At 53.5% G+C, this 25,700-nt stretch overlaps 1 protein-coding gene across 1 annotated transcript in view; it reads left to right on the top strand.

Moving 5' to 3' along the window:
• OBSCN (obscurin, cytoskeletal calmodulin and titin-interacting RhoGEF) overlaps nucleotides 1-25,700 on the top strand; it is a 164,854-nt gene that overhangs the window by 85,442 nt on the left and 53,712 nt on the right. Inside the window, 17 exon segments of the mRNA XM_011965740.1 lie at nucleotides 2,872-3,135; nucleotides 3,664-3,927; nucleotides 4,284-4,547; nucleotides 8,063-8,326; nucleotides 8,691-8,954; nucleotides 9,509-9,772; nucleotides 10,749-11,015; nucleotides 11,197-11,463; nucleotides 11,555-11,827; nucleotides 12,416-12,688; nucleotides 13,401-13,597; nucleotides 13,786-13,861; nucleotides 20,120-20,392; nucleotides 21,003-21,278; nucleotides 21,861-22,148; nucleotides 22,289-22,570; nucleotides 23,279-23,652. Coding sequence (XP_011821130.1) covers nucleotides 2,872-3,135; nucleotides 3,664-3,927; nucleotides 4,284-4,547; nucleotides 8,063-8,326; nucleotides 8,691-8,954; nucleotides 9,509-9,772; nucleotides 10,749-11,015; nucleotides 11,197-11,463; nucleotides 11,555-11,827; nucleotides 12,416-12,688; nucleotides 13,401-13,597; nucleotides 13,786-13,861; nucleotides 20,120-20,392; nucleotides 21,003-21,278; nucleotides 21,861-22,148; nucleotides 22,289-22,570; nucleotides 23,279-23,652 — 4,430 coding nt within the window.

Genomic DNA, 25,700 nt, shown 5'->3' with positions numbered 1-25,700 from the left:
CAGCAGATACTTATTTTCTCAGACTTCTGGAGTCTGAAATTCCAAGATCAAGGGGTCACTCAGTTGGTTTGTCCTTAGGCCTCTTTTCTTGGCTTGTAGATACTCTCTGGTCATATTGGATTGGGCCCACCCTAACAACCTCATTTTACCTTTCAAAGATCCTATTTCAGTACTGTGACATTGTGAAGTACTAGGAGTTAGGATTTCAACATACGGATTTGGGGAGGGGGCTCAATTCAGACCATGACATTCTGCCCTCTGGCTTCCCACAATTAATTACCTTCTAACATGCAAAATACATTTACTCCTTCCTAACAGCCCGTAATCTTAACCCATTCCAGCATCAACTCAAAATCAGAATCTCATCTGAATGTCATCTAAGTCAAGCGTGAGGGAGGTGAAGTATGACATTCTGAGGCAAAATTCTTCTTCAGTTGTGAAGCATGAAACCAGACAAGTTTTGTGCTTCAAAAATTCAATGGTGGTGCAGGCATAGGATAGACGTTCCTGTTCAAAAGAGGGGAAGTTGGAAAGAAAAAGTGGGTCTTGGATCTTATGCAGGTCTGAACCTAGCAGAGCAAATTTCACTAGATTTTAAGGCTGGTGACTCAGTACAGTGGCTCACGTTTATAATCCTAGCACGTTGGGTGGCCGAGGCAGGAGAATTACTTGAGGCCAGGTATTCTAGACCAGTCTGGGGCCTCTAGACCAGTCTGGAAAATATAGCAAGACCCTTTTTCTAAAAAAAAAAAAACAAAAAAAAAACAACAAAAAGTATTAGATGTGGTGGTGCACACCTGGGGTTCCAGTTACTGGGGAGGCTGAGGCATGAAGATCACTTGAGCCTGGGAGTTTGAGGCTGCAGTGAGCTATAATTGTACTGCACTCCAGCCTGGGTGACAGTGAGACCCCATCTCTACTTTTTTTCTAAAAGCCTGAAAAATAATTCTCTTTGACTTAATTCCAGTCCTCCATGCCAACCAGAGTGTTGTCCCCAATCTCTCAGACCTGGGTAATATCTTATGCACTCATCCTTGGGTAACAACCTCTTCCCCCTCTGTTCTGGGAAGAGGTGGTCCTGATCCCTGGACCTCTAGTGGCAGTGACAGCCCTGCTGATGCCTTTGGGGCCATTCTTTTATTTTGAAGGATAAGACATGTTTGCAGCCATATAGTGATAATAGCTCATCCTGGTGAATCCCGGAAGTCTGATAGCCTTCCTTCATTTTATCCCACCTCAATCCAATTCACTCCAATCTGCTGGTATAAGATTATCAAAAACTGAGTTGGCCTCCCATGCAATTCATGGAGGTCCACACCATCAGACAAGAGGCTTTTCCAGATAACTACGTCTCTATTCCTGGCTTCTGTTGAGATGACTAATTGGATCCATAAATTGCACACCTGGTGCTTTAGCAAATGGTTGTCTAGCCACACCCTTGATGTTCTCTTCAGAACACAGTTTCTCATTTTTTACCATGTGGTTAGGCTGAAAAATTTCCAAAGCTTTAAGTATTGGTTCCTTTTTTATTTACAATTCCTTCTTCAATTTATTTCCCTCCTCTTGCACTTTACAATAAGCAGCAAAGAGAAAACAGGTTGCACCTTCAACACTTTACTTAGAAATTTCCTCAATTAAACATGCAAAATTTTATTGTTTCTTAGTCCTATCTTCTACACACAACAACACAATTTGGACAAGTTCTTTGCCACGTAATAACGAGGATCACCTTTCCTCCACTTTCCAATAACCTGTTCTTTATTTCCATCTAAGGTCTGACCAGAAGCATTTTTAATGTCCATCTTTACATGAACAGGTTGTTCACAGCAATCTAGATTTCCACTTCCACATTTTTAGATAATTGTTACAATGGCACCCTACTCCTGGTACCAATATGTCTGTTAGATTTCTGACTAGAAGTCTGAGGTAAAGTGTTATTAGGTTGACTTCCTCTGAGGCTTCTCTCCTTGGCTTGTTGATGCAGTCTTCTGTTTTTTCGCGTGGTCACCCCTCAGTGTGTCTCTGTGTCCTAATATCCTCTTTTTATAAGGACACCAGTCATACTGGATTTGGGCATACCCTAACAACCTCATTTAACCTTAGTTACCATTTTAAAGGCCTTATCTTTAATACAGTCACACTCTGAGGTTCCAGAGGTTAGGTTTGAACATATGAATTTAGGGGGACACAATCAGACCGTAACAGGGGGTAACCAGGGTGGGGCTTGCTCCATTGTACTTTGTGAGCTGTCACTCTACCTCGAGTCAGGAAGCAAGAGAGGACAGCAGGTTGAAGGGTCAGAGGTGTGGTGTCGAAGCCATATCTGGAGTCTGTTGGGGGTTTTGGTGATTGAGCCAAGGCAATGTGTATCCAGTAAAGTCAGGACAGGAGCAGTGAGGTGGAGACAGCAGGTCCTTGTGTGGGCTGGTATGGTTGGCAGTGAGCCCAGGTATGCCCATGCATGAGTAGTGCTGGATGGAAGCCCTGCCTGGGATGGGTATCTCCTGTATGAGAATGGGGAAGCAGGTGTCAGGACAAGGAGGTGCCTCCTGTGAGACTGGAGAGAGAGAAGAGAGTGATGTGTCACATTATTGCATATGTGGAAGTTAGAGGAGCCTGTCTTGCTTTCTAGAACGATAGGACATGGGTAGGACAAGATGTCCTTTGAGAATAGATCCAGGATGGAGCCCATCTCCCAGTCAATCTGCACCTCACAGGCAGAACACAGGAAGACCTCAGTCTCGCACAGTCTTTGGTCCACCTTATCCCATGTCCTCGAGATCTACTTCTGTTTCCTTCCTGGATAATCAGGTTGTGTCCCTCAGATCCTCCAGTGGATTTGATGGCTTCTGTCCATGTGACCCTTCCTAGCCCTGCCTGCACGATTCACTCAAGATCTGAAGACCAAGGAGGCCTCAGAAGGGGCCACAGCTACACTGCAGTGTGAGCTGAGCAAGGTAGCCCCTGTGGAATGGAAGAAGGGTCCTGAGACCCTCAGAGATGGGGGCAGATACAGCCTGAAGCAGGATGGGACAAAGTGTGAGCTGCAGATCCATGACCTGTCTGTGGCAGATGCTGGGGAATACTCGTGCATATGTGGACAAGAGAGGACCTCGGTCACGCTCACCATCAGGGGTAAAGTCCATGTGTCCAGATCTGCGTTCTGGTGTCCAGTTGTTCACTTCCTGCCGTCAATCTCTGCCCATTGCATGGTCTCCCCCAGACTGCCACACTCTTCACATCATGCCACGCTATCCCTTCCAGCTTCCTGGGCTGCTGAAGGAACCAGAAGAAGCTCATCTACATCGAGATTCCCTCTTCTGTGATACTGTGGGCCCTGTCCTATTGGATTGTGTCTTTCTTTCATCTTGTCATGTCCTGTCTACCAGCGCTTTCCAAAGAATTTAATGTTCTCTGTGTTTTCTGACTCTCTCTGGCCCTGCATGCCAGATTCATGTTATCTCTGAGACCTGAGGAGCCCACGAAGGGGCCATGACTGTGATGTTACCAGGCTGAACAGAGGGAATCTGCAGCCTGTGCTTGGCATACCCTGCATGTGGTCTGTGTCCAGTTGGGGTTTGTGTCTTCTCTGTGCCATCCATGTCCTGTCTTTTTCATGTGCTCAGTGTAATTGTGTCCATGTCTTTCTGATCCCTCCACCAGCCCTGCCCGCCAAGTTCACAGAGTGTCTGAGGAATGAAGAGACCATGGAAGGGGCCACAGCCACACTGCAATGTGAGCTGAGCAAGGCAGCCCCTGTGGAGTGGAGGAAAGGCCCCGAGGCTCTCAGAGATGGGGACAAATATAGCCTGAGACAAGAAGGGGCTGTGTGTGAGCTGCAGATTCATGGCCTTGCTATGGCAGATACCGGGGTGTACTCCTGCGTGTGTGGGCAGGAGAGGACCTCAGCTACACTCACTGTCAAGGGTAAAGATCCTGTGTGGCCATGTGGGCTTGTGGCTTGGTGTGTACACCTCTCTGTGTCACCACCTTCTGCCTCCAAATGTGGCACAGCTCCTGTGGAAACCCTGTGATTGTCTGTCCTCTAACTGGGACGCTCTAGGTTTCTCCTGCCTCCCCTTCTCATCAGGAGATGTCCTGCTCATGCATGTCCCTGTGTGTTCTCTGTGCCTCCTGGGCCATTTGCCTTCTCATTGTTTGTATATTGCCCATCTTGCTGTGGTCCTTTGGTGGCTTGTGTGGCTCGTTATTGGTGTCCATGTTCTGTCCAAAAAATCCTCCAGACAGTCTGATGATATCAGTGACTGTTTGGTACTTCTCAGCCCTGCCTGCCAGATTCATAGAGGATATGAGAAGTCAGAAGGCCACAGAAGGGACTACAGTCACACTGCAATGTAAGCTAAGAAAGGCGGCCCCCGTGGAGTGGAGAAAGGGGCCCAACACCCTCAGAGATGGGGACAGATACAGCCTGAAGCAGGATGGGACCAGGTGTCAGCTGCAGATTCATGGCCTGGTCATAGCAGATGCTGGAGAATACTCGTGCATATGTGAGCAGGAGAGGACCTCGGCCACGCTCACTGTCAGGGGTAAAGACCACATGTGACCACCTGAATGACTTTTGTCTTCCCCAACTTAACCCACATGGTCTGTGCTCTCCCAGTGTCTCTCAATGTCGTTGACATTTTATTCAGTCACTCATCTGTGTGGTCCATCCGACAAATGCACACTGAGAACCCACTTGGATGACCTAATCTAGGGCCTGGGCATACAGACCCCAGGGGTCAGGACAGGGAGAGCAGCAGACAGGTGTCAGGGTCCAGGAGAGCTGTCTGGGGCCCCTGCCATCTTGCAAGGGCCTGTGGATGTCCACCAGCTCTTGGGCCCCAGGCACGGAGGTCAGGAAATGTGTCCTTTGACAGACATAGCAATGGCTTAGGCCAGGCCCCTCTTCAGTCTGGTGAGTGTTTTGATTGATCCTTGTGGTCATTCTAAGCTTCTAAAGGAGTATTGTCTTCATCTGCTCAGGCTAACGTAACAAATCACTGCAGACAGTGTGGCTGAAATAACAGAGATTTATTTTCTCAGAAGTGGGCTGAAATCTCAAGACCAAGGTGTCAGCTTCTCTATTCTTATAGATGGCTGTCTTCTCCCCGTGTCTTCATATGGTTGTCCCTCTGTGTGCATATGTGTGTCCTAATAACCTCTTTTTATAAGAGCACCAGTCATACTGGATTTGGAACCACCCTAACAACCTCATTTTACCTTTCAATGATTGTCTTTAAATACAGTGACATTCTGAAGTGTACTGGGGGTTAGGACTTCAACATATGCATTTTTTCTGAGGTGCAATTCAGACCATAACACTCCACCATGTGGATTGTCAAAATTCATGGCCTTTCTCACATGCGAAATATGTTTACTTCTTTCTAACAGTCCCAAATCTTAGCCCATTTCAGTATCAACTAGTCCAAATCACCTCTAAATATAATCTGAGTCAACTGTGAGGGAGACAAAGTGTGACTCATCCAGAGGCAAAATTTTTCTTCATCTGTGAGGCTGAGAAATCAGACAAGTTATTTGCTTTGAAGTCACAATGGTGGGACAGGCATAGGATGGACATTCTTAATCAGGGAAAAACTGGAAAGGAGAAATGGGTCATGGGTCCCAAGCAAGATGTAACCCTAGCAGGACAAATATCATTAGGTTTTAAGGCTTTGGATTAATGCCCTGTCCTCTGGACCCAATAGGATTGCAACTCTACCCCCTCAGCCCTGAGTGGAGGTGTCTGGCTCTCTGTAACTGAGGAGGAGACAGCCTTACTTCTGGAGCCTGTGCCCTCTACCCCCTGGTTATAGTGCCATTCCTGTCAACCCCTGAACCAATTTTGGGGTCATTATTCCTTTTTCTTGCGGAATATCATGTTTATATCCATGTAGCTCTATTGGCCCATCCTGTGGATTCTCAGAAGTCTGACATCCTTCATTCATTTTGTCCCATCTCTGTTTCAATCAATTCAAGCTAGCACAGCATTTCCTCTGGTATAAAGGTCTCAAAAACTTTGTCCCATGCGATCTATGTGGATCAAAGCCACCAGACAAGAGTTTTCCACAGATCTTTCCTTGATGATCTCATTTTTATTACTGACTTCTGCTGAGAAGGCTGAATGGATCCATAAACCACACACCTGATCTGTTCAGCAAATGGTTGTCCAGCATTGATATTCTCCCAGAATAATGCTTTCTCAATTTTTTTTTTTTTTTTTCAGTACGTATAGCCTGAAAATTTTTCTGTATTTTCAAGTTCTGGTTCCTTTTTGCTTAACAAATTCTTTTTGAATTTTATCTGTGTCATCTCACATTTTCATATTAGACAGAAACCAGGCTATGGTTTCAATTCTTTGCTTAGAAACTTCCTCAGGTAAATATATCCAATTTTGTTGTTTGCAAGTCCTACCTTCCACAGAACACTAGAATAAAATTTGACCAGGTTTTTGGCCACTGTATAACAATGATAGTCTTTCTCCAGTTTTTAATAATATGTCTTCCATTGTCATCTGAGGCTTGACCAGAGTCACTTTTAACACCCATGTTTTCACCAACAATTGCTGCCTGCAAACACTGTTTTTTGGCATGCGCCTGAAATATCTTTCAGCTACCTCCCATTACGAAGTTCTAAAGCCACGTCCACATTTATAGGTATTTGTTCCTTTGGCACCCCACTCCTGGTACCAAAGTCTGAATTTGTTTGCTTGGATTGCCATAAAGAAAGTATCATAGACTGGGTGGTATAAATAACAGAAATGTATTTCCTCACCATTCTGGAGACTAGATGGTTTGAGTTCCAGGTGTCAGTAGGGTTGGCTCCTTCTGAGGCCTCTCTCCTTGGCTTGTAGGCAGCCATTTTCTCTGTGTCTTCACTGGTCCTTCTGTGTTTGTGTCCTAATCTCCTTTTCTTATGAGGACAGCATTTATATTGGATTAGATGCCACCCTTGTGATCCCATTTAGCGTTAATCACCTCTTTAAAGGCCCTATCTCAAAAACAGTCATATTCTGATAGTGGAAGTTAGGACTTCAACGTTTGACTTCTGTAGAAACACAACCCATAGCAGGCTACGGCTATGTAATTGGGTTAGGCTCTGCTCTGCTAACTTGTGAGCCCCCTGTCTGGAATCAGGAGGCAAGAGAGAATGGTAGATTGGAGGTTCAGAGGTGTGGTTCGAGGCCACATCTGGTGTCTTCATGATCTAGGTGATATGAATCAGGGTAATATGTGGGAATGTGGATTCATAGGGTCAGTCCAGGAGCATGTTAGATGGAGGTAGTAGGGCATTGTGTGGGCTGGGATGTTGTACAGTGAGCTGAGGTATATCTAAGCATGGGCAGTGCTGGATGGAAGGCCTGTCTGGTCAGGCTGTCTCTTGTGTGAGGGATGACAAGGGATTAGTGGATATTGGGACCTGAAGGTGCCTCCTATGTCATCATAGAGAGATGTCCATCACATTATTGCATATGTGGGTTGCAAGTTGGAGGAGCCTGTCTTGCTTCCCCATGATGAAAGTTCACAGGTAGGACAAGATGCCCTCCGAGAAGAGATCCAGAATGGAGCCCATCTCCCACCCAATCTGCACCTCACAGGCAGAATGTAGGAAGTCTTCACTGTCAAATGCACTTTGGTCCACCTCATCCCAAGTCCCTCCAGCCTTCCTGCTTCTGTTTTCTTCCTGGATGTTCAGGTGTGTCCCTCAGATCCTCCCGAGGGCTTGATGGCTTCTGTCCATGTGACCCTTCGTACCCCTGCCTGCCCAATTCACACAAGATCTGAAGACCAAGGAGGCCTCAGAAGGGGCCACAGCCACACCACAGTGTGAGCTGAGCAAGGTGGTCCCTGTGGAATGGAAGGAGGGACCTGAGACCCTCAGAGATGGGGACTGTGTTCTCTGTTCCTCCTGGGCCATGTGCTTTCTCACCCTCTGTACATTCATTTGCTCATTCTGCCATGGTCTTGTGGTGGTTTGTGTGCCTCCTTGTGTGTGTCTGTGTCCTGTCCACAGAATCGTCTAGTTATTCTGATGATCTCAGTGACTGCTTGGTCCTTCCCAGCCCTCCCGGCCAGATTCATAGAAGATGTGAGAAATCACGAAGCCACAGAAGGGGCCACGGCTGTGCTGCAGTGTGAGCTGAGCAAGGTGGCCCCTGTGGAGTGGCGGAAGGGGTCTGAGACCCTTAGAGATGGGGACAGATACAGTCTGAGGCAGGACGGAACGAGGTGTGAGCTGCAGATTCGTGGCCTGGCTGTGGAGGATACTGGAGAGTATTTGTGTGTATGCGGGCAGGAGAGGACCTCAGCTACACTCACCGTCAGGGGTAAAGATCCCGTGTGGTCACATGGACTTGCGGCTTGGGATCTATGTGTCTCTGTGTCACCACTTTCTACTTCCAAATGTGGCATCCCTGTGGGAACCCTGAAGTTGTCTGTCCTCTAACTGGGGTCCTCTGGGCATCTCCTGCCTCCCCTTCTCTTCATCAGGAGATGTCCTCCTGTTCATCCCCATCCCTGCATGTTCTCTGTTCCTCTTGGGCCAGGTGCTTTCTCGCCTTCCGTACATTCATTTGCTCATTCTGCCATGGTCCTTTGGTGGTTTGTGTGGCTCCTTGTGTGTGTCTGTGTCCTGTCCACAGAGTTGTCCAGATAGTCTGATGATCTCAGTGACTGCTTGGTCCTTCCCAGCCCTGCCAGCCAGATTCATAGACAACATGACAAACCAGGAGGCCAGAGAAGGGACCACAGCCACACTGCAGTGTGAACTGAACAAGGCGGCCCCTGTGGAGTGGAGGAAGGGACCTGAAACCCTCCGAGATGGGGACAGACACAGCCTGAGGCAGGACGGGACCAGGTGTGAGCTACAGATTCGTGGCCTGGCTGTGGCAGATGCCGGGGAGTACTCATGCATTTGTGGGCAGGAGAGGACCTCAGCCACACTCACCATCAGGGGTAAAGATCACATGTGGCCAAGCAAAGCCATGTTCTAGTGTGCCAGTACTGATTTCATGCCCTCCGTCTCCTCTCATTCTGTGTCGTCTCCCTGTGTCCATGTCATCCTGTTCCCATAATTCCACAGAATCCCTTCCAGCCTCCTGGGCTGTTGCAGAAACCAGGAGAAAACAGCATCTCCAGCCAGCTCCCACCTGTGTACCAGCATGGGTTCAGTCGTGTTGCCCTGTTGGGCTCTATGTCTTGTCCTCCATTCTCTCATATTCTGTCCACCAAAGTGCTCCAGATGATCTGATTTTCATGTGTGATTGACCCTCTCCAGCTCTGTATGTGCCAGATTCATACAAAGACCTAGGCGTGAGGAGGCCACAGAAGGGGCCATGGTCATGTGCTGTACAGCCTGGACTGAGGGAAGCCACAGTGCACAGCCTGTGCTCAGTACATCCCGATGTGGCTCATGTCCATTTGGGTTCTGTGTCTTTTCTGTCATCCGTGTCCTGTCTCTTCTGTGGGCTCAGAGGCATGATTGTGTCCTTATCTTCTGACCTCCCCAGCCTTGCCTGCCAAGTTCACAAAGGGTCTGAAGAATGAAGAGGCCACAGAAGGGGCCACAGCTATGCTGCAATGTGAGCTGAGCAAGGCGGCCCCTGTTGAGTGGAGGAAGGGACCTGAAACCCTCAGAGATGGGGACAGATATAGCCTGAGGCAAGACGGGACCAGATGTGAGCTGCAGATTCATGGCCTGTCCGTGGCAGACACTGGGGAGTACTCATGTGTATGTGGGCAGGAGAAGACGTCAGCCACTCTCATTGTCAAGGGTAATGACCACATGTGGCCACATGGACTGATGTGGGTGTGTGTCTTTCCTCCATGTGCAGTCACAGGGACAGCACACCTTCTCCTTGTGGATGCTCCTTTCCTCTTCCTCCTGCTGTTTCCTCTGTCCCCTCTGCTCATGGGTTCCAACGTTATCCCGTGCCCTGGTATCTATACTGAGCTTCAGCCATGTGACCTTGTGTACCAGTCATGGTTGTAGGGAAGGAATTCCCACCTTGTCTCTCTCCCCCTGCCTCCCATCACTACCTAATCAATCCAACTTTCTGCCATCCTTCATTTGAGACCTGAAGTCTTTTAGCCACAGCGTCTCATGTCCTTCTCGGAGGGAGGCCTTTGGTGCCCAGGAAAGGGAGGCAGGACCTAGAGCCCTGGGCCCTGCAGGCTGGCCCTGGTTCTCAGTGTAGCCTTGTGGGGCAAACAGCCCCCATGACACTTGAGGGTCTAAGGGAACCCGGTCCCTGCCCTGGAGTCTGGGGGACATGGCCTTGTCCTGGGGTCTGGAAGACATGGCCTCACTCTGGAGTCTGAATACACATTCCTGCCCTGGGATTTGGGTGCCCACGGAGGGGAGGTGGAACCTATAGCCCTGGGCCCTGGCCTCGCCCTGGGATCTGGGGGACTCAGCTCTGCCCTTGGGTATGGGGTACAGGGCCTCACCTTGGGTTCTGAAGTACACATCCTTGCCCTGGGCTCTGGAGGGTGTGGCTCTGCGGGGGTTGGGAGTGGGGTCCTGGGTGAGAGGACAGCCTCCTAAGCCCTGGGTAGATCTAGCCCCTCCCTGCTTTCCCACCACGCTGCCTTCTCGCTCCTGAATCACAGACTGGTGGTACCATCTGAGGCAGCACCGCCTGTGGAGTCAGGCCAGGGAGCTGGGAGGAGCCCAGGTCCTCATCTGCCGGCCTGGAGAGCGATGCCTGGTGTAGATCTGGAGCTGACCCTGCCCCTTGCCCCTTGCAGCCCCACAGCCAGTGTTCCGGGAGCCGCTGCAGAGTCTGCAGGCAGAGGAGGGCTCCACAGCCACCCTGCAGTGTGAGCTGTCTGAGCCCACTGCTACAGTGGTCTGGAGCAAGGGTGGCCTGCAGCTGCAGGCCAATGGGCGCCGGGAGCCACGGCTTCAGGGCTGCACTGCGGAGCTGGTGTTACGGGGCCTACGACGTGAAGACACTGGAGAATACACTTGCACCTGTGGCTCCCAGGCCACCAGCGCCACCCTCACTGTCACAGGTGGGAACCCAGGCTGACCTGGCCCAGGATATAGCACAGTTCCAGTGCTTTGGGCCTGCCTCCTTCCTGGTAGCTACTCTGGTGCGGTTCCCCCTCCCCACTTTGCCCTGTATCACACTTGTTCATTCCCCCTTATAGTTCCTCAGGGACCTGCCCTCACGCCCTGCTCCCTTCCCTGCAGCTGCCCCTGTGCGGTTCCTCCAAGAGCTGCAGCCCCAGGAGGTGGATGAGGGAGGCACAGCACACTTACGCTGTGAGCTGAGCCGGGCGGGTGCAAGCGTGGAGTGGCGCAAGGGCTCCCTGGAGCTCTTCCCTTGTGCCAAGTACCAGATGGTGCAGGATGGTGCAGCTGCGGAGCTGCTGGTACACGGAGTGGAGCAGGAGGATGCGGGTGACTACACGTGCGACACGGGCCACACACACAGCACGGCCAGCCTCTCTGTCCGTGGTGAGCTGCTCACCAACCCCTGCCTCCCACAGCCCCTCACCCTTGGTCAGAGGCAGGAAGTGTTAAGCATCCCTTCCTGCATCCCCCGCAGTCCCCAGGCCCAAGTTCGAGACCCGGCTGCAGAGCCTGGAGCAGGAGACAGGTGACATAGCCCGGCTGTGCTGTCAGCTGAGCGATGCAGAGTCGGGGGCCACGGTGCAATGGCTCAAGGAGGGTGTGGAGCTGCATGCGGGCCCCAAGTACGAAATGCAGAGCCAGGGGGCCATGCGGGAGCTACTGATCCACCAGCTGGAGGCCAAGGACACGGGCGAGTATGCCTGCGTGACAGGTGGCCAGAAAACCACTGCCTCCCTCAGGGTCACAGGTGAGTGGTGGGGCCTCCCAGAGGAGAGGGTGAGCCCTTCCCTGCCATCCCACCCGCTTATGGTTGCCTTCTGGGTGCACCTGAGTCCCCTGCTCTCATGCTGTCTTCCTCCTCACCCTCGCACCTCCCAGTGTCCCTGTCAGGGCTCTCCGAGAGAACCTGGGCAGCAAGGAAACAGGCTGCAGCCCCTCAAGCCCACCCCTGAGGGTGGGTGCGAGGGTGCGCTGCTGAGCCCCCACCTATTTCTCCTACAAGCCTTGCCTCCCTGCTGTGCTAGCCAGGATGGGGCTGGCTGCGTTGTGGGAGTTGACAGGCAGTTGGGTGTCCCACGACCCCTTCCCGTTCCTCAGACACAACTGCCCTCTTGGCCCACACTTCCAGCCCAGGTTCTGTCCCCAAAGAGCTCAGTGTCATGGCAGGATCTGTGCTTGTGAGCACATCAGGAAACAAAAGCCATGTGGGACAGATGGGCCATGGCAGAAGAGTGTAAGGGTGCCCAGGAAGACTTCCTGGAGGAGTGGGCATGGGAGCTTGGCCTAGGCTCTTTTACCTGGCTGGTAAAGGGAACCATCTCGCCCTACCCCTCAGAGCCTGAGGTGACCATTGTGCGGGGGCTGGTTGATGCAGAGGTGCTGGCCAATGAAGATGTTGAGTTCAGCTGCGAGGTGTCCAGGGCTGGAGCCACAGGCATGCAGTGGTGCCTACAAGGCCTGCCACTGCAAAGCAATGAGGTGACAGAAGTGACTGTGCAGGATGGCCGCATCCACACACTGCGACTGAAGGGTGTGACACCTGAGGATGCTGGCACTGTCTCCTTCCATTTGGGCAACTGTGCTTCTTCCGCCCAGCTCACCATCAGAGGTAGCCACAGGCAGGCCCCACCAGTGACTGCACGGGGTTAGAATGTCTGGGCCCTGCTGGGTATGGAGCCAGACAGCAAAGGTTCCTGCCTTTGGAGGCTGGGGCCTGGCAGGGAGGTGGACCTGTGAGCTGGCATTTCAGGGTGGCCCCAGGATGTCAGAGGAGAGTAGGCTGAGTCAGGCTGGTGAGGCAGGTGGTTGTGAGCTTCCAATAGGCTGACACAGTGTTGGAGTTTGGGTCTTGGCCCTCGTGGCGGGGCCACTGCAAACCATAGCCCACTCCCAGCCCTCAGTCATCTGCACCATCTCCTCTAGTTCTCACACTAGTCCCATTTATCCACCCGTCATCCATCCTTTCATTCATCCATTTACCATTCACCCATTCATCCACCCATTCACTATCCATCCATCCATCATCCATCCATTATCCATCGATCCATCCACAATCCATCTATTTATCCATTGATCAGCCATCCATCCATCCACCCATTATCCATCCATTCATTCCTCCATTGATCCATTCACCCATCCACTGTCCATTAGAGCAGACTCTGCCTGCAACTGGAGTGGGGAGCTGAGAACAGGCCCCCATGTGCATGTCTTTGTGCGTGGGGGAGGATACCCAGGGATGGACTCCCAGGACGATGAGACTGTGCTGGTTGAGGGGGCATCTCAGACGCTGAGGCTGACACCCATGCCTCCCCTGTGTCCAGCTCCTGAGGTGACCATCCTGGAGCCCCTGCAGGACGTGCAGCTCAGTGAGGGCCAGGATGCCAGCTTCCAGTGCCGGCTATCCAGAGCTTCAGGCCAGGAAGCCTGCTGGGCTTTAGGAGGGGTGCCCCTGCAGGACAACGAGATGAATGACATCACTGTGGAGCAGGGCACACTCCACCTGCTTACCCTGCACAAGGTGAGGCCTCTGGGACCTGAGTGTACCAGGACAGGAATGCTTCCAACTCCATTCAGGAAGGTCTTCCACCAGGGGGTTGTGTTGGGGAAGTGATGACCTCCTGTCACTGAGGTCTGGCAAGCTGGCTGGGCTCCTCCTGGTCAGGATGGGGGCTCTCAGGGCCAAGCATGTCTTTCCCTGCTTTCTAGGTGACCCTTGAAGATGCTGGAACTGTCAGTTTCCATGTGGGCACGTGTAGCTCTGAGGCCCAGCTGAAAGTCACAGGTGGGCAGCCCCTTTCCACACCGGTCACTCTGCCTGCAGATGCCCAGCTTCCTGGGCACCAGAACGTCCCACCCATTGGCAGCTGTCAGCGGGCAGGGGGCAGAAACCCAAGACTTCCTACAGTGATCTTGTCTTGGGGCTGGCAATTTTCCAACCCCTGGCCACTGAAGCCAAGGACCAGAGAGGTCACTGGCGAGTAGGCTGGTGAAGGTAGTCTTGAGAAATTCCAGGGTGTGTGTGGGGTCCCTGTCCAGGATTAATGCCACCTGTGGGAGGGAGATGGGGGGCCCAGCTGCCATAGACTTGGGCCCTAAGGTGGAGGCAGGACCTTCCTGACTTCCATCCTCCAAAAGCCTACTCCTATGCTACGGATGCACGCACATGCCAGCGCATCTATGTTTACACACATCTGCATGCCTGACAGGCTCAAAGGTGCAGATGCAAAAGCATGCCTATGACAAGTGTATGGATTTGGGCAAGCATGCAAACAAGATTTTAGGAGCCTTCAGCCTGGGTCATACTTTGCACCCAGAGCTGGTCATCCCTGAGTGCTTGTCCTTGAGTGTTCTTCCCCTACTGTCCTGCCTTTAGGTCTCAAATGGGTCCCATCTGTGTACTCATCATCCATCTGTTCATCCATTTATCCATTTACCTATCCACCTTCCATCCATCTGCTATCCACCATCCATCCATCATCTGGCCATTCATCTATCATCCATCCTTCTGTCATCTGTCCATCAGTCCATTCATAATCCATCCAGTCATCCATACAGCTACCATCCATCCATTCACCATCCACCAGCCATCCATTCACCATCCACCCATCCACCATCCATCCATTTACTATTCATCTATCCATCCCGCTGTTCCTCCATTCATCCATCCATCTGCCCATTCACCATCCATACATCATTTATACATCCTCCATTCGTCTATTCATTATCCATTCACACACCCACCATCCATCCACCCACCCACTGATCCATCTGCTATCTGTCCATTTATTATCCATCTATCCATCCACTATCCATTCACCCATCCTTCCATTCATCTACCATCCACCCATCCATCCATCTATTCACCTGTCTACCATCCATCTACCCTTCCCCCATCCACTCATGTATTCATCACTCACTCATCCACTATTCAGCTATCTTTCCATTCATCCACCATCTATCCACCATCCATCATACATTCACAATCCACCTGCTATCCATTCATTCACCATAGAATATACTCTCTAAGCTCCTACCCTTTAGCAAGTCCTGAACCTCATGATGAGCCAGATGCAGTCTGCCTTCAGGGGATCCCCAATCTGTTGGAGGAGTTGGACATGGAGATAGTGTGTCCTTCATCCTAGGTGCCACCTCCCACTCCCAAGTCTTTAAAAGGAGACAGATGCAGTCAGTTCTGTCACCTGTGGGTTTGGGAAAGGTTCCAGATGCCAGTGTCCTCAAGTTGAATGGTGAAGACAGGAAGTTTCCCAGGTGTCCTGAGCAGGGGCAGGATAGCAGGGGCCTGGTATGTTCATCAGAGTGGGCAACTGTATGGAGCAGCATGGAGCTGGGCTGTGCTTTGGCCCCTCTCTAGGTGAGGTATTCTCAGCCTGGGTGAGCTGACTCACATACAGACATCTGGCTGTGACCTTGTGGTGAGGGCCCTGGCACAGGTGTGTAAATGGGTGCCCATCTCAGACCTAGGTAGGTTTTAGGTGGTATGGTGGAAGAACTTGGGAACTTGCTGGAGACAAGAATGAAGAGTTGGTGGGGCAAGATGAGGAGGTGGTCAGATGTGCACTTGGGGAAGACAGTCAAGGGAAGACCAGGAGCTGGTGGTGGGGTGTCAGTGGTACACATGAGGAAGAGCATGGAGAGGTTTCCAGCGGAGGGCCTGCTTGGGTGGGCACAGGGGCTGATTTGCCTGGTGTTGTCCTAATGGGTGGCTGGTATCTCTGTAAGTTCTCCCCACCGACACTTCCTCACCCCATGGGATGGAAGTGTATTGTCCGGGCTTTGCCAACTGCAGTTTCTCTCTCTTTGTGAGGAGGCTCACAGGATGGTCTCGGAAAGTTACTCAGGGGCAAGCAAGGATGGAGGGTGGCATCTCCGTTGCACGATTCCAGGCAGCAGGTGGTGGAATAAGCCTTTGGTTCTGTCTTCCTCCCTTGCCTGTGTGGTGTGGGGTTCAACTGTGTGGGCAGCAGTAGCCTGGGCAAGTTCTATCTGCCATGACCACACTGAGTTTCCATCTGAGAGGTGGATAGGAGGGAGGAGGAGAGTGTGGAAGGCACAGGGCAGGCAGTGACCACAAACATGTCTGGGCAGCTCCTTGAGTTTGGGCCCTGCTGTGTGACCAGGCAGGGAGCAGTTGCCACTCCACATAAGGGCCCTGGAATTCTGGGCTGAAGGGGCCTTGGAGGACATCTGGACAAAATGCCCTCTTAGGATGGGAGAAGCATCTGCTTCCACACCCCCAGGGACAGGGAACTCACTTTCTGAGGCCAACTCCCATCTGCTCACAGTAGGAGGCCCTGTGGCTTCTCCTATCCAATCCACATTGGGTCAGATAAGGCACCAAATGCCAGAAAGAACCCCAGCCATGGGGCTTGGAGCTTGTCCATTCTGCCTTCTGAGAAGGGCATGTGTGCCTGTCATCAGCCTCCTGTGGGTGAAACCAGGCATGTTCTGAAGGGGTGTGTGGGGGTGCGGGTCTATGAGCTGAGGCTGAGCCACTCTCCACGGGCTCACTGTGGGTGGCCTCTGTGTCTCCCTTTGTGATCAGGGTGGGCCAGCTTGCCTGGGTGGATTTCTATTCCATAACCCTAGGTCACCCTCCTGGTCTGGGTGATGCCTGCTCTGGCAGACCCCAGGGTGGCCCCAGTACCAGTTACTAGCCCCAAGGCTATTCTAGCAAGTCCCACTTTTGGTGGGGGTGAGGGGACAGGGTCTCCTGTTGCCCAGGCTGGAATGCAGTGATGTGAACATAGCTTAGTGTAGCCTCAACCCCCCTGGGCCCAAGCGATCCTCCCACATCAACTTGGTGAGTAGCTGGGATTACAGGCACATGCCTCCATGGGATCTCACTATGTTTCCCAGGCTAGTCTTGAACTCCTGGGCTCAAACAGTCCTCCCACCTTAACCTCCCAAAGTGCTGGGATTACAGACACGAGCCACTGTGCCTGGCCAAGTCCTACTTCTGACACCAATTCTACAGAACAACACACTTACTGTTTTTCTCCTATTATACTCTCATAGCACAGAACACTCTGTGACCAGATGTGCGGGGGCCATACACCAAGCGATTCTCTAGCAGACAGCAACTGGCTGTCTACACTTCAATTCTGATACTTTCTACTTGGAGTGAGAGTCAGATTTCATAGATTAAGGGCTCAGTCCCACAAGACTGCCCCACTTCAGATGCCAGTGGGAAGTCCCACGCCACCTACACTTCTGACTGAACAGCTATGAAATGGGGTTCCCACTTCTCCTCCTTGAGTTTGATTAACTTGCTAAGACAGCTCCTAGAATTCATAGAAACACTTGTATTGAGCAGCCATTATAAAGGATACAGCTCAGGAATAGCCATGTGGAAAAGATTTAAAGGGCAAAGGATGGGGGTGGGGGTGGGCATAGACCTTCCATGCCTTTTCTGGGTGTGCCATGCTCCTAGCACCTCCATATCTTCATCAACCTGGGAACTCATCAAATCTCATTCAAGAGCTTTTATAGAGCATAATCTCTGTTCCCCTCTCCCCTTCCTAGAGGTGGGAGGCTAGGAAATTTCCAACCCTCTAAACACTTGGCCTTTCTAGAGGTCCATTCTGATGTTGTCCAGGACCCCTACCTGAGCCACATCATTAGCATAAACTCAGGTGTAGTCAAAGGAGTACATTATGAACACTCAGGAACTTCTGAGGGCTTTAGGAGCAGAGACACAATCTATTCTTGTGCTACACCCCCACACCAGTGAACCCTAAAGTGGCCCAGTCCTGTGGATTCCAGGGTGTCCCAGCCTCGCCCTCCTTCTTACCCTCTTGTGCAGAGGCAGCGCCATGCCTGGTACGTGGCTTGCAGAATGTGGATGTCTTCGCAGGGGAGGTGGCCACGTTCTCCTGTGAGGTGTCTCACGCGGGTGGGCCGGAGGCCCGCTGGTGGCTGGATGGGACCCTGCTACAGGATGGCCCCCAGAGTGCCATCACTGTGCGAGACGGGATCTTTCACTCCCTCACGCTCTCAGGCCTGGGGGTGGCCGACTCCGGCACTGTCACCTTCCGCGCAGGGCCCCTGGTCTCCACGGCCAAGTTGTTGATGAAAGGTATTGGCCGATGGCAACCCCTGCCATGCTGGCACTTTTGTATGCTTCCTGCGGGCTCCTGGGATTAGGGATTGGCCCCCAGGGCCACAGAGTAGGCAGCACTCTATGCATGCTGTCTGCCTACAGTGGCACAGGTGGGTATGGAGGGTGGATGAGAAGTCTGGGCTTAGGGAGTGGTGTAGCTGGACACCAACCCATGCCCTACTGGCTATCACCTTGCTGGCCGCACGTGCCCAGCCATGAAACCCAGTCCCTTGTGTAGCCAAAAGCAGCCGCTGCTGAGTCTACCCCTGCTGTCACCTGCTTCCTCCGCTGTGGGCTTAGGCTAGGTTTATGCCCTTCTGGGAAAGAGCTGGCCATATGGGAGTCCCCTCCCAGTGACTTACATGGTGGCTTTGCCCCCTGTGTACCCTCAAAGAAAATGTGGAAGGTTCACCTGAGTCCCGGGGCACACAGCCATTTGTGGAGCAGGATTTGTACAGTGGAGATGGGACAGAGACCCCAAGAAAGATGGCAGAGTCCTTGCAGAAGGGGCAAGCTGGGCTGGGGCTCTGGCTCCTGAGCCAGAGCCAGAGGGCATGGGGTGGGGGGACTTTGGAGGGTTTGTGTCCCTGTTGGGGCAGTGTGCCCAGGGCCAGAGGGAGGTAGAGGCAAAGGGGACCAGGAGAGGCTCCCCTGGAAAGATACCAAGCCCGACAGTGCTGTCTCCCATGGGTGGGGGTGAGGTGTGTCTGCGGTGGATAGCCCTGGGCTGTCGTGGTGGGCCCCCTCCCCTGGTCACTGCTCTGCCATTTCCTGCCACAGCTCTGCGCTTGCTGCCGCTGAAGCCTCTAATGCTGACAGCAGAGGGTGGGGATGGCTGCGGTGGCTCAGCTCCAGGGGCTGATGTGTGTCCGGCATGTTGGCCGACAGATCCCGTGGTGGAGGTGGTCAGTGCCATGCAGGATTTGGCCGTGGAGGAGGGTGGCTCGGCCGAGCTCCTCTGCCAGTACTCACGGCCCGTGCAGGCCACATGGAAGATGGACGAGCGGGAGGTGCGCACGGATGGGCACCGTGTCATCATAGAGCAGGACTGGAACGTGGCCAGGCTGACCTTCAGGCCGGCCTTGCCCTGTGACAGTGGCATCTATTCTTGTGAGGCTGCGGGCACCCGCGTAGTGGCCCTGCTGCAAGTGCAAGGTGAGGCCGCCTGGTGGGCAGCCCCAGGCCTGGGGCAGCTTTGGCACAGCTTTGGCTGTGCAGTGATAGTGGAATGGCAGGCAGTGTCTGGTGGCTCTGGGACACAGGTGGCTCGGACAGGTGGAAACAGGCCACATAGGTGGCAAACTCGCTACACCAGGAGCTGAGCTGTGGGTAGGCGGGGCATGCACAGCTGCTGAACTTGTGGCTTCCATGAAGAATGTGTGGCCAAATTCGAGACTCCTACACGTGAACCCACAAGAGAATTAGAAAGGGAGGGGAGAGCGGAGGAGGGCAGTGGATTAGGGAGGAGGTCTCTGGTTGTTGTGAGTCTGAGCATGGCATCCTAGGGGCCAGGCAGCAGGTCTAGTAGCTCTGTTTGGGGGTGCAGAGAAAGGGGGCTGTTTCCAGACACTGAAGCTGCAGTGGGGCCATGGCAGGTAAAGCATGGCTCTGAGCCCCATGGCTGTGTTTAAGCCCAGTTGTGCGGTTGGTGAGTTTCTAGTCTCGTGAACACCTGTGAGGTTTCTCACCTGTGAGGTCAGGAACCCAGTGCCAAAGTGGGCAGGGCATGGTGTGGCGGGGGGGTCCTGGGTGACTACAGAGGCAGGCACGGTGGCTCCACCCTGGACACTGAGTGCCCCCCTCCACATAGCTTCTGGGGAGGGGGCATTTTGTTTGACTTTTTGTAGTTTTCAGGACACTCCCAAGGGACGTGGGGATCCTGGAAGCGCAGGCATGGTCTGAGCCTCCCTCTCCCCGCAGCCAAGAACACAGTGGTGCGGGGGCTGGAGAACGTGGAGGCGCTGGAGGGCGGCGAGGCGCTGTTTGAGTGCCAGCTGTCCCAGCCTGAGGTGGCTGCCCACACCTGGCTGCTGGACGACGAACCTGTGCGCACCTCGGAGAACGCCGAGGTGGTCTACTTTGAGAACGGCCTGCGCCACCTGCTGCTGCTCAAAAACTTGCGGCCGCAAGACAGCTGCCGGGTGACCTTCCTGGCTGGGGATATGGTGACGTCTGCGTTCCTCACGGTCCGAGGTGACTGCGCTGTGCCGGTGCGGGGCGGGGCCAGATCCCACTAGAGGCTGCGGGGGGCGGATGGCAGAGGGGGCGGGGCTGGGGGGCTGCAGCTGCAGAGGGGACATCAGTCTCAAGACCCTCCTGCAGGAGGCTGGGCCACCCGCGCTGCAGAGGTGCTGAGGCGCTGAGGCCCTGGTGCTGCTGGCAGAGCCGGGGAAGGGAGCGGCACAAAGCGCAGGGTTTGCCAGGGGCCGGCCCCTCCCACCTGAGGCTGGGAGCCACCCGCTCTGCAGTGGGTGGAAGCCCCAGGCCCGAGGCTCAGGAGGGGTGCACGGTGTGTTCGCCGTGCGCCGAGACCAGAGGCTCTCCGGAGCCAGGAGGGGGACGTGTTGGTCTCTGGGACCCACAGGAGGCTGGGTTGAAGGCAGGCATGACTGGGGGCCAGATGAGAGGTGTCTCCCGTGGGAGGCTGGGCTGACTTTGAGAGAGGGGTTTGCTGGGGCCGCAGGTGGGGAGCTTCGGTCTCCCAGACCCCTCCCACCCACGCAGGTGGGAAGAAGCGAGGGTCTGAAGTCCAGGCCCTGCTCCGGCCCTTGCCCTCACACCCCTTCCTCGGGCACACCCGCAGGCTGGCGCCTGGAGATCCTGGAGCCGCTGAAAAACGCGGTGGTCCGGGCCGGTGCGCAGGCCCTCTTCACCTGCACGCTCAGCGAGGTGGTGCCCGTGGGAGAGGCGTCTTGGTACATCAATGGTGCCGTGGTGCAGCCGGATGACGCCGACTGGACTGTCACCGCCGATGGCAGTCACCACGCCCTACTGCTGCGCAGCGCCCAGCTCCTCCATGCCGGGGAGGTCACCTTCGCTTGCCGCGACGCTGTGGCTTCTGCGCGACTCACCGTGCTGGGTGGGTGGTGGGCGGGCTCCCTTCTCCCTCCCCTGCAGGTCGGGTCTGGGGCCCGCCTGGCTTCCAGAGCTTGTGGGTCTGTGGGTGACCATCCCGGGCTGGGTTCTGCAGCATCTGCCCGCTGCAGAGCTTGGGGTTGACTGCCTGCAGGTATGGGCCTGGCCATGGGAGTCTGGGAGGCTGCCCTTGGCCAGGCATAACGATGCATGAGTCTACCACCCTGTGGGTTCATAAGGCCAAAGTCCCCTCATTCTGTTCCACCTCCCCCTCAGCTCCCCCAACTCCTAATGCAGATCTGAGCCCAGCTCTGGGGAGACAGGAGGTGCAGAGACCACCAGGGGCTCTCCACACTGGGTGGGCTCTGGACACATATAGTCTCCATGTGACACGCAAGTGCGCCACCACGGGGCCTGGGCAGCATCCCTCACTCCCTGAGACAGGCTGGGCCACTAGGTACAGCAGCACGCTGCCTTCGGGTGCAGCCACACCACCTGCAACCAGTATCAGAGCCCAGTGGCTTCCAGAGGGGCTGTTAGTGCCGACAGGGAGCCACCCCCCCTGACTGGTTCCCCTTTTCCCCAGGCCTCCCTGACCCCCCAGAGGATGCTGAAGTGGTGGCTTGCAGCAGCCACACTGTGACACTGTCTTGGGCAGCTCCCATAAGTGATGGAGGCGGTGGTCTCTGTGGCTACCGCGTGGAGGTGAAGGAGGGGGCCATGGGCCAGTGGCGGCTGTGCCACGAGCTGGTGCCTGGACCTGAGTGTGTGGTGGATGGCCTGGCCCCCGGGGAGACCTACCGCTTCCGTGTGGCAGCTGTGGGCCCAGTGGGTGCTGGGGAACCGGTTCACCTGCCCCAGACTGTGCGGCTTGGTGAGTTGCTTCGCTGGGGCCTGGGGAGTTCACAACCCCCACAAGCTGGAAGAGGGAGGGGTTCCCAGGGGTGGGGCCTGCACCCTGAGTGCATCTTTGCTGATGGAGCCTGTCTTCTGTCCGTGAATGCTGTTCCCCAGCAACGCCACCGAAGCCTGTGCCTCCCCAGCCCTCTGCCCCTCAGAGCCGGCAGGTGGCAGCTGGTGAGGATGTCTGTCTGGAGCTTGAGGTGGCAGCTGAGGCTGGCGAGGTCATCTGGCACAAGGGAAAGGAGCGCATCCAGCCCAGTGGGCGGTTCGAGGTGGTCTCCCAGGGTCGGCAACAGATGCTGGTGATCAGGGGCTTCACGGCAGAAGACCAGGGCGAGTACCACTGTGGCCCAGCCCAGGGCTCCACCTGCCCCGCGGCTGCCACCTTCCAGGGTGCGTCGTCCCTGTCCTTCCAGGTTCCAGGGTGGGGAGCTTTGGTGTGGGGGTGCAGCTTGGCCTTCCTCTCACAGGCTCTCTTAGGGAAGGGCTGAGGGTCCTTTTGAGGCCCATCACATAGGAGAGACTGAGGCTGCGCAGGGAGGTGTGGTAAACCCCATGTTGCAGAGTCTTGATGGCCTAGGCCAGCCTGCCTGTCCCTGAGCAGGTCCTGAGTGGTGCAGCCCTTGGTTCTCCTATTCTGGTCCCTTTAAGCTTCTGGGCCCCCGCACACAGACATCCCCTGTACTCTGAACCCCCTGAAAACCCCAGTGCTCCGAGCCCTCCCACACTCTGAGGCCTGTCCCCTGAACTCTGAGCCTGATCCTCCCTGCATGGCAGCCAGCACCCCCATGATTCTAGGCACTCTATCCCAGAAGCAGGGCCAGAAGGGCTCAAATCAGCCCAATTTGCTTTTGCAGAGTCCTTTCCTATTCCAGTCATCACATACCCTGTGCAGGGAGGTAGACTGTGGCCTCACTCAAAGTGGGGGAGCCAAGGCTCAGGGGCTCTGAGACTTGCAAAGATTGTGCCATCTGAAGTAGCTAGTGCCAGGTGGGGGTAGAGGCCTAGCAAAGCTACAGCCCAGCTACATACTGATAAGCAGCTGAGGTCTGGGCTGATGGCTCTGAACTAGCCCACTGACCAGTCTTTTGCCTTCCTCAGTGGCGCTGAGCCCAGCCTCTGTGGATGAGGCCCCTCCTCAGCCCAGCCTGCCCCTTGAGGCAGCCCAGGAGGGCGACCTGCACCAACTATGGGAGGCCCTGGCTCGGAAACGTCGCATGAGCCGTGAGCCCACGCTAGACTCCATTAGCGAGCTGCCTGAGGAGGATGGCCGCTCACAGCACCTGCCACAGGAGGCAGAGGAGGTGGCACCTGATCTCTCCGAAGGCTACTCCACGGCTGATGAGCTGGCACGCACTGGAGAGGCTGACCTCTCACACACCAGCTCTGATGATGAGTCCCGGGCAGGCACCCCTTCCCTAGTCACCTACCTCAAGAAGGCTGGGAGGCAAGGCACCTCACCGCTGACCAGCAAGGTGAGCCCCCCCAACTTGCCCTGCAAGGAGAGGTCTGAGACATTCACCATCCATCCATCCATCCATCCATCCATCCATCCATCCATCCATCCACTATTCATCCATTTGCCATTGATACACCCATCTATGCATCTACTCATCTATCCATCTTTTCTTCCATTCATCCACTCATCTGCCATTCATCCATCTATCCATACATCCATTCATCCATCTTTCCTTCCTTCCTTCCATGTATCTATCCATGCATCTTTCTATCCATGCATTCATCCATACACCATTCATCTATCTCTCCATCCGTGCATCCATCCACCATTCATCCACCCATCCATGCATCCATCCATCCACCATTCATCCATCCATGCATGCATTTTTCTATCCATCATTCATCCAACCATCCACCATTCATCTATCCATCCATCCATGCATCCATCTACCATTCATTCACCCATCCATGAATCAATCCATCCACCATTCTTCCATCCATCCACCATTCATCCATCCATCCATGCATGCATCCATCCACCATTCATCCACTCATTCATGCATCCATTCATCCACCCATCTATGCATCCATCCACCATTCATCCATTCATTCATGCATCCATCCATCTAAACCACTCATCCACCCATCTATGCATCCATCGATCCATCTATCCTTCCTTCCATCCACCCATCCACCATTCATCCATCTATGCATCCATTCATCCATGCATCCACCCATCCTTTCATTCATCCAACTGCCATCCATCTATTCAGGCATCCATTTTTCTGTCCTTCCACCCTTCTACCTAATCCATCCATTCATACATCTGTCTTTCCTTACTTTCATCTGTTTATGCATCATCCGTCTACCATCCATCCATCCGTTCATCCATCCTTCCATCCATCCATACACGATCCATCCATCAATGCATGCATTTCTTCTCTTCTGTCTGTCTACCATCCATCCTTCAATCCATGCATCTGTCTGTTCTTCCTTCTATCCATCCATCCATCCATGTATCCATTCCTCCTTTCATTCATTCATCCATTCATGCATTCATTCTTTCATCCACCCGTCTATGTGTCCATCTTTCTTTCCTTTCATCTATTCCTTCATCTGCCATCTATTCATCCATATGTTCATCTTTCTTTCCTTTGTTCCATCTATTCATCCACCATCTATCCATGCACACATTCTTCCTTCCATCTAGTCATGCATTCACCCATCTGCCATCTATATACTCATCCGTCTATCATCTGTTCACCATCTCACCATCTGTCCATTCATCATCTTTCTATAATCCTTCCATCTGTCCATCTATGCATGTATCCATTCATCATCCATCTACCATCCTTCCATTTGTCCATCCATGTATACTACCGTCCTTCCTTCTTTTCATCTATTCACCCATCCTCCTATCTGACATGCACCCATCTACCCACTATCCATTCATGTATCTACTCACCATCCTGTTATTCATCCATCCATCTACCATCTACCCACCATCCTTCCATTCCATTCCATTCCATTCATCCATCCATCTACTATCCATCTGCCACTCCTGCACCTGTTCACCTGTTCATTCATTTGTTTGTCAGCCTGTTTACCCACCTATACAACCATACAACTCCATCCATCTGCTGTTTATCATCCATCCACCTACTCTTTCACCCATCCATCCACCATTTGTCCATAATCTATTCCTGTACTTGTTCACCTGTTTGTTTGTCTGTCAGCCTGTTTACCCACTCATCTACCCATACCACCATCTGTATAACCATTCACTCATCCACCAGCTACCCACCCACCCATCCATCTATCCATCCATCCATATACCTGTTCTCCCATTCAACCATCCATTAATCGATGTATCTCTCCATCCACCCTGCATCCATCCATTCATATACACATCTGACCATTAAAACTTTTGTCTGAAGAGTTGGAACTGGTCTCTTCATGGTGTTCTTCACAACCCTGTTCATCGTGGTCTGAGTGATTGTGTAAAGTGATTTCCAGGAAGTGGGCTTGCTTTTTGGAAGGTGCTGTCAGACATCTAGGTCAAATT

Source organism: Mandrillus leucophaeus, unplaced genomic scaffold, assembly GCF_000951045.1.
Source record: "Mandrillus leucophaeus isolate KB7577 unplaced genomic scaffold, Mleu.le_1.0 Scaffold734, whole genome shotgun sequence".
Classification (NCBI taxonomy): Eukaryota; Metazoa; Chordata; class Mammalia; order Primates; family Cercopithecidae; genus Mandrillus; species Mandrillus leucophaeus.
This window is presented reverse-complemented; position numbering and strand designations above follow the sequence as displayed.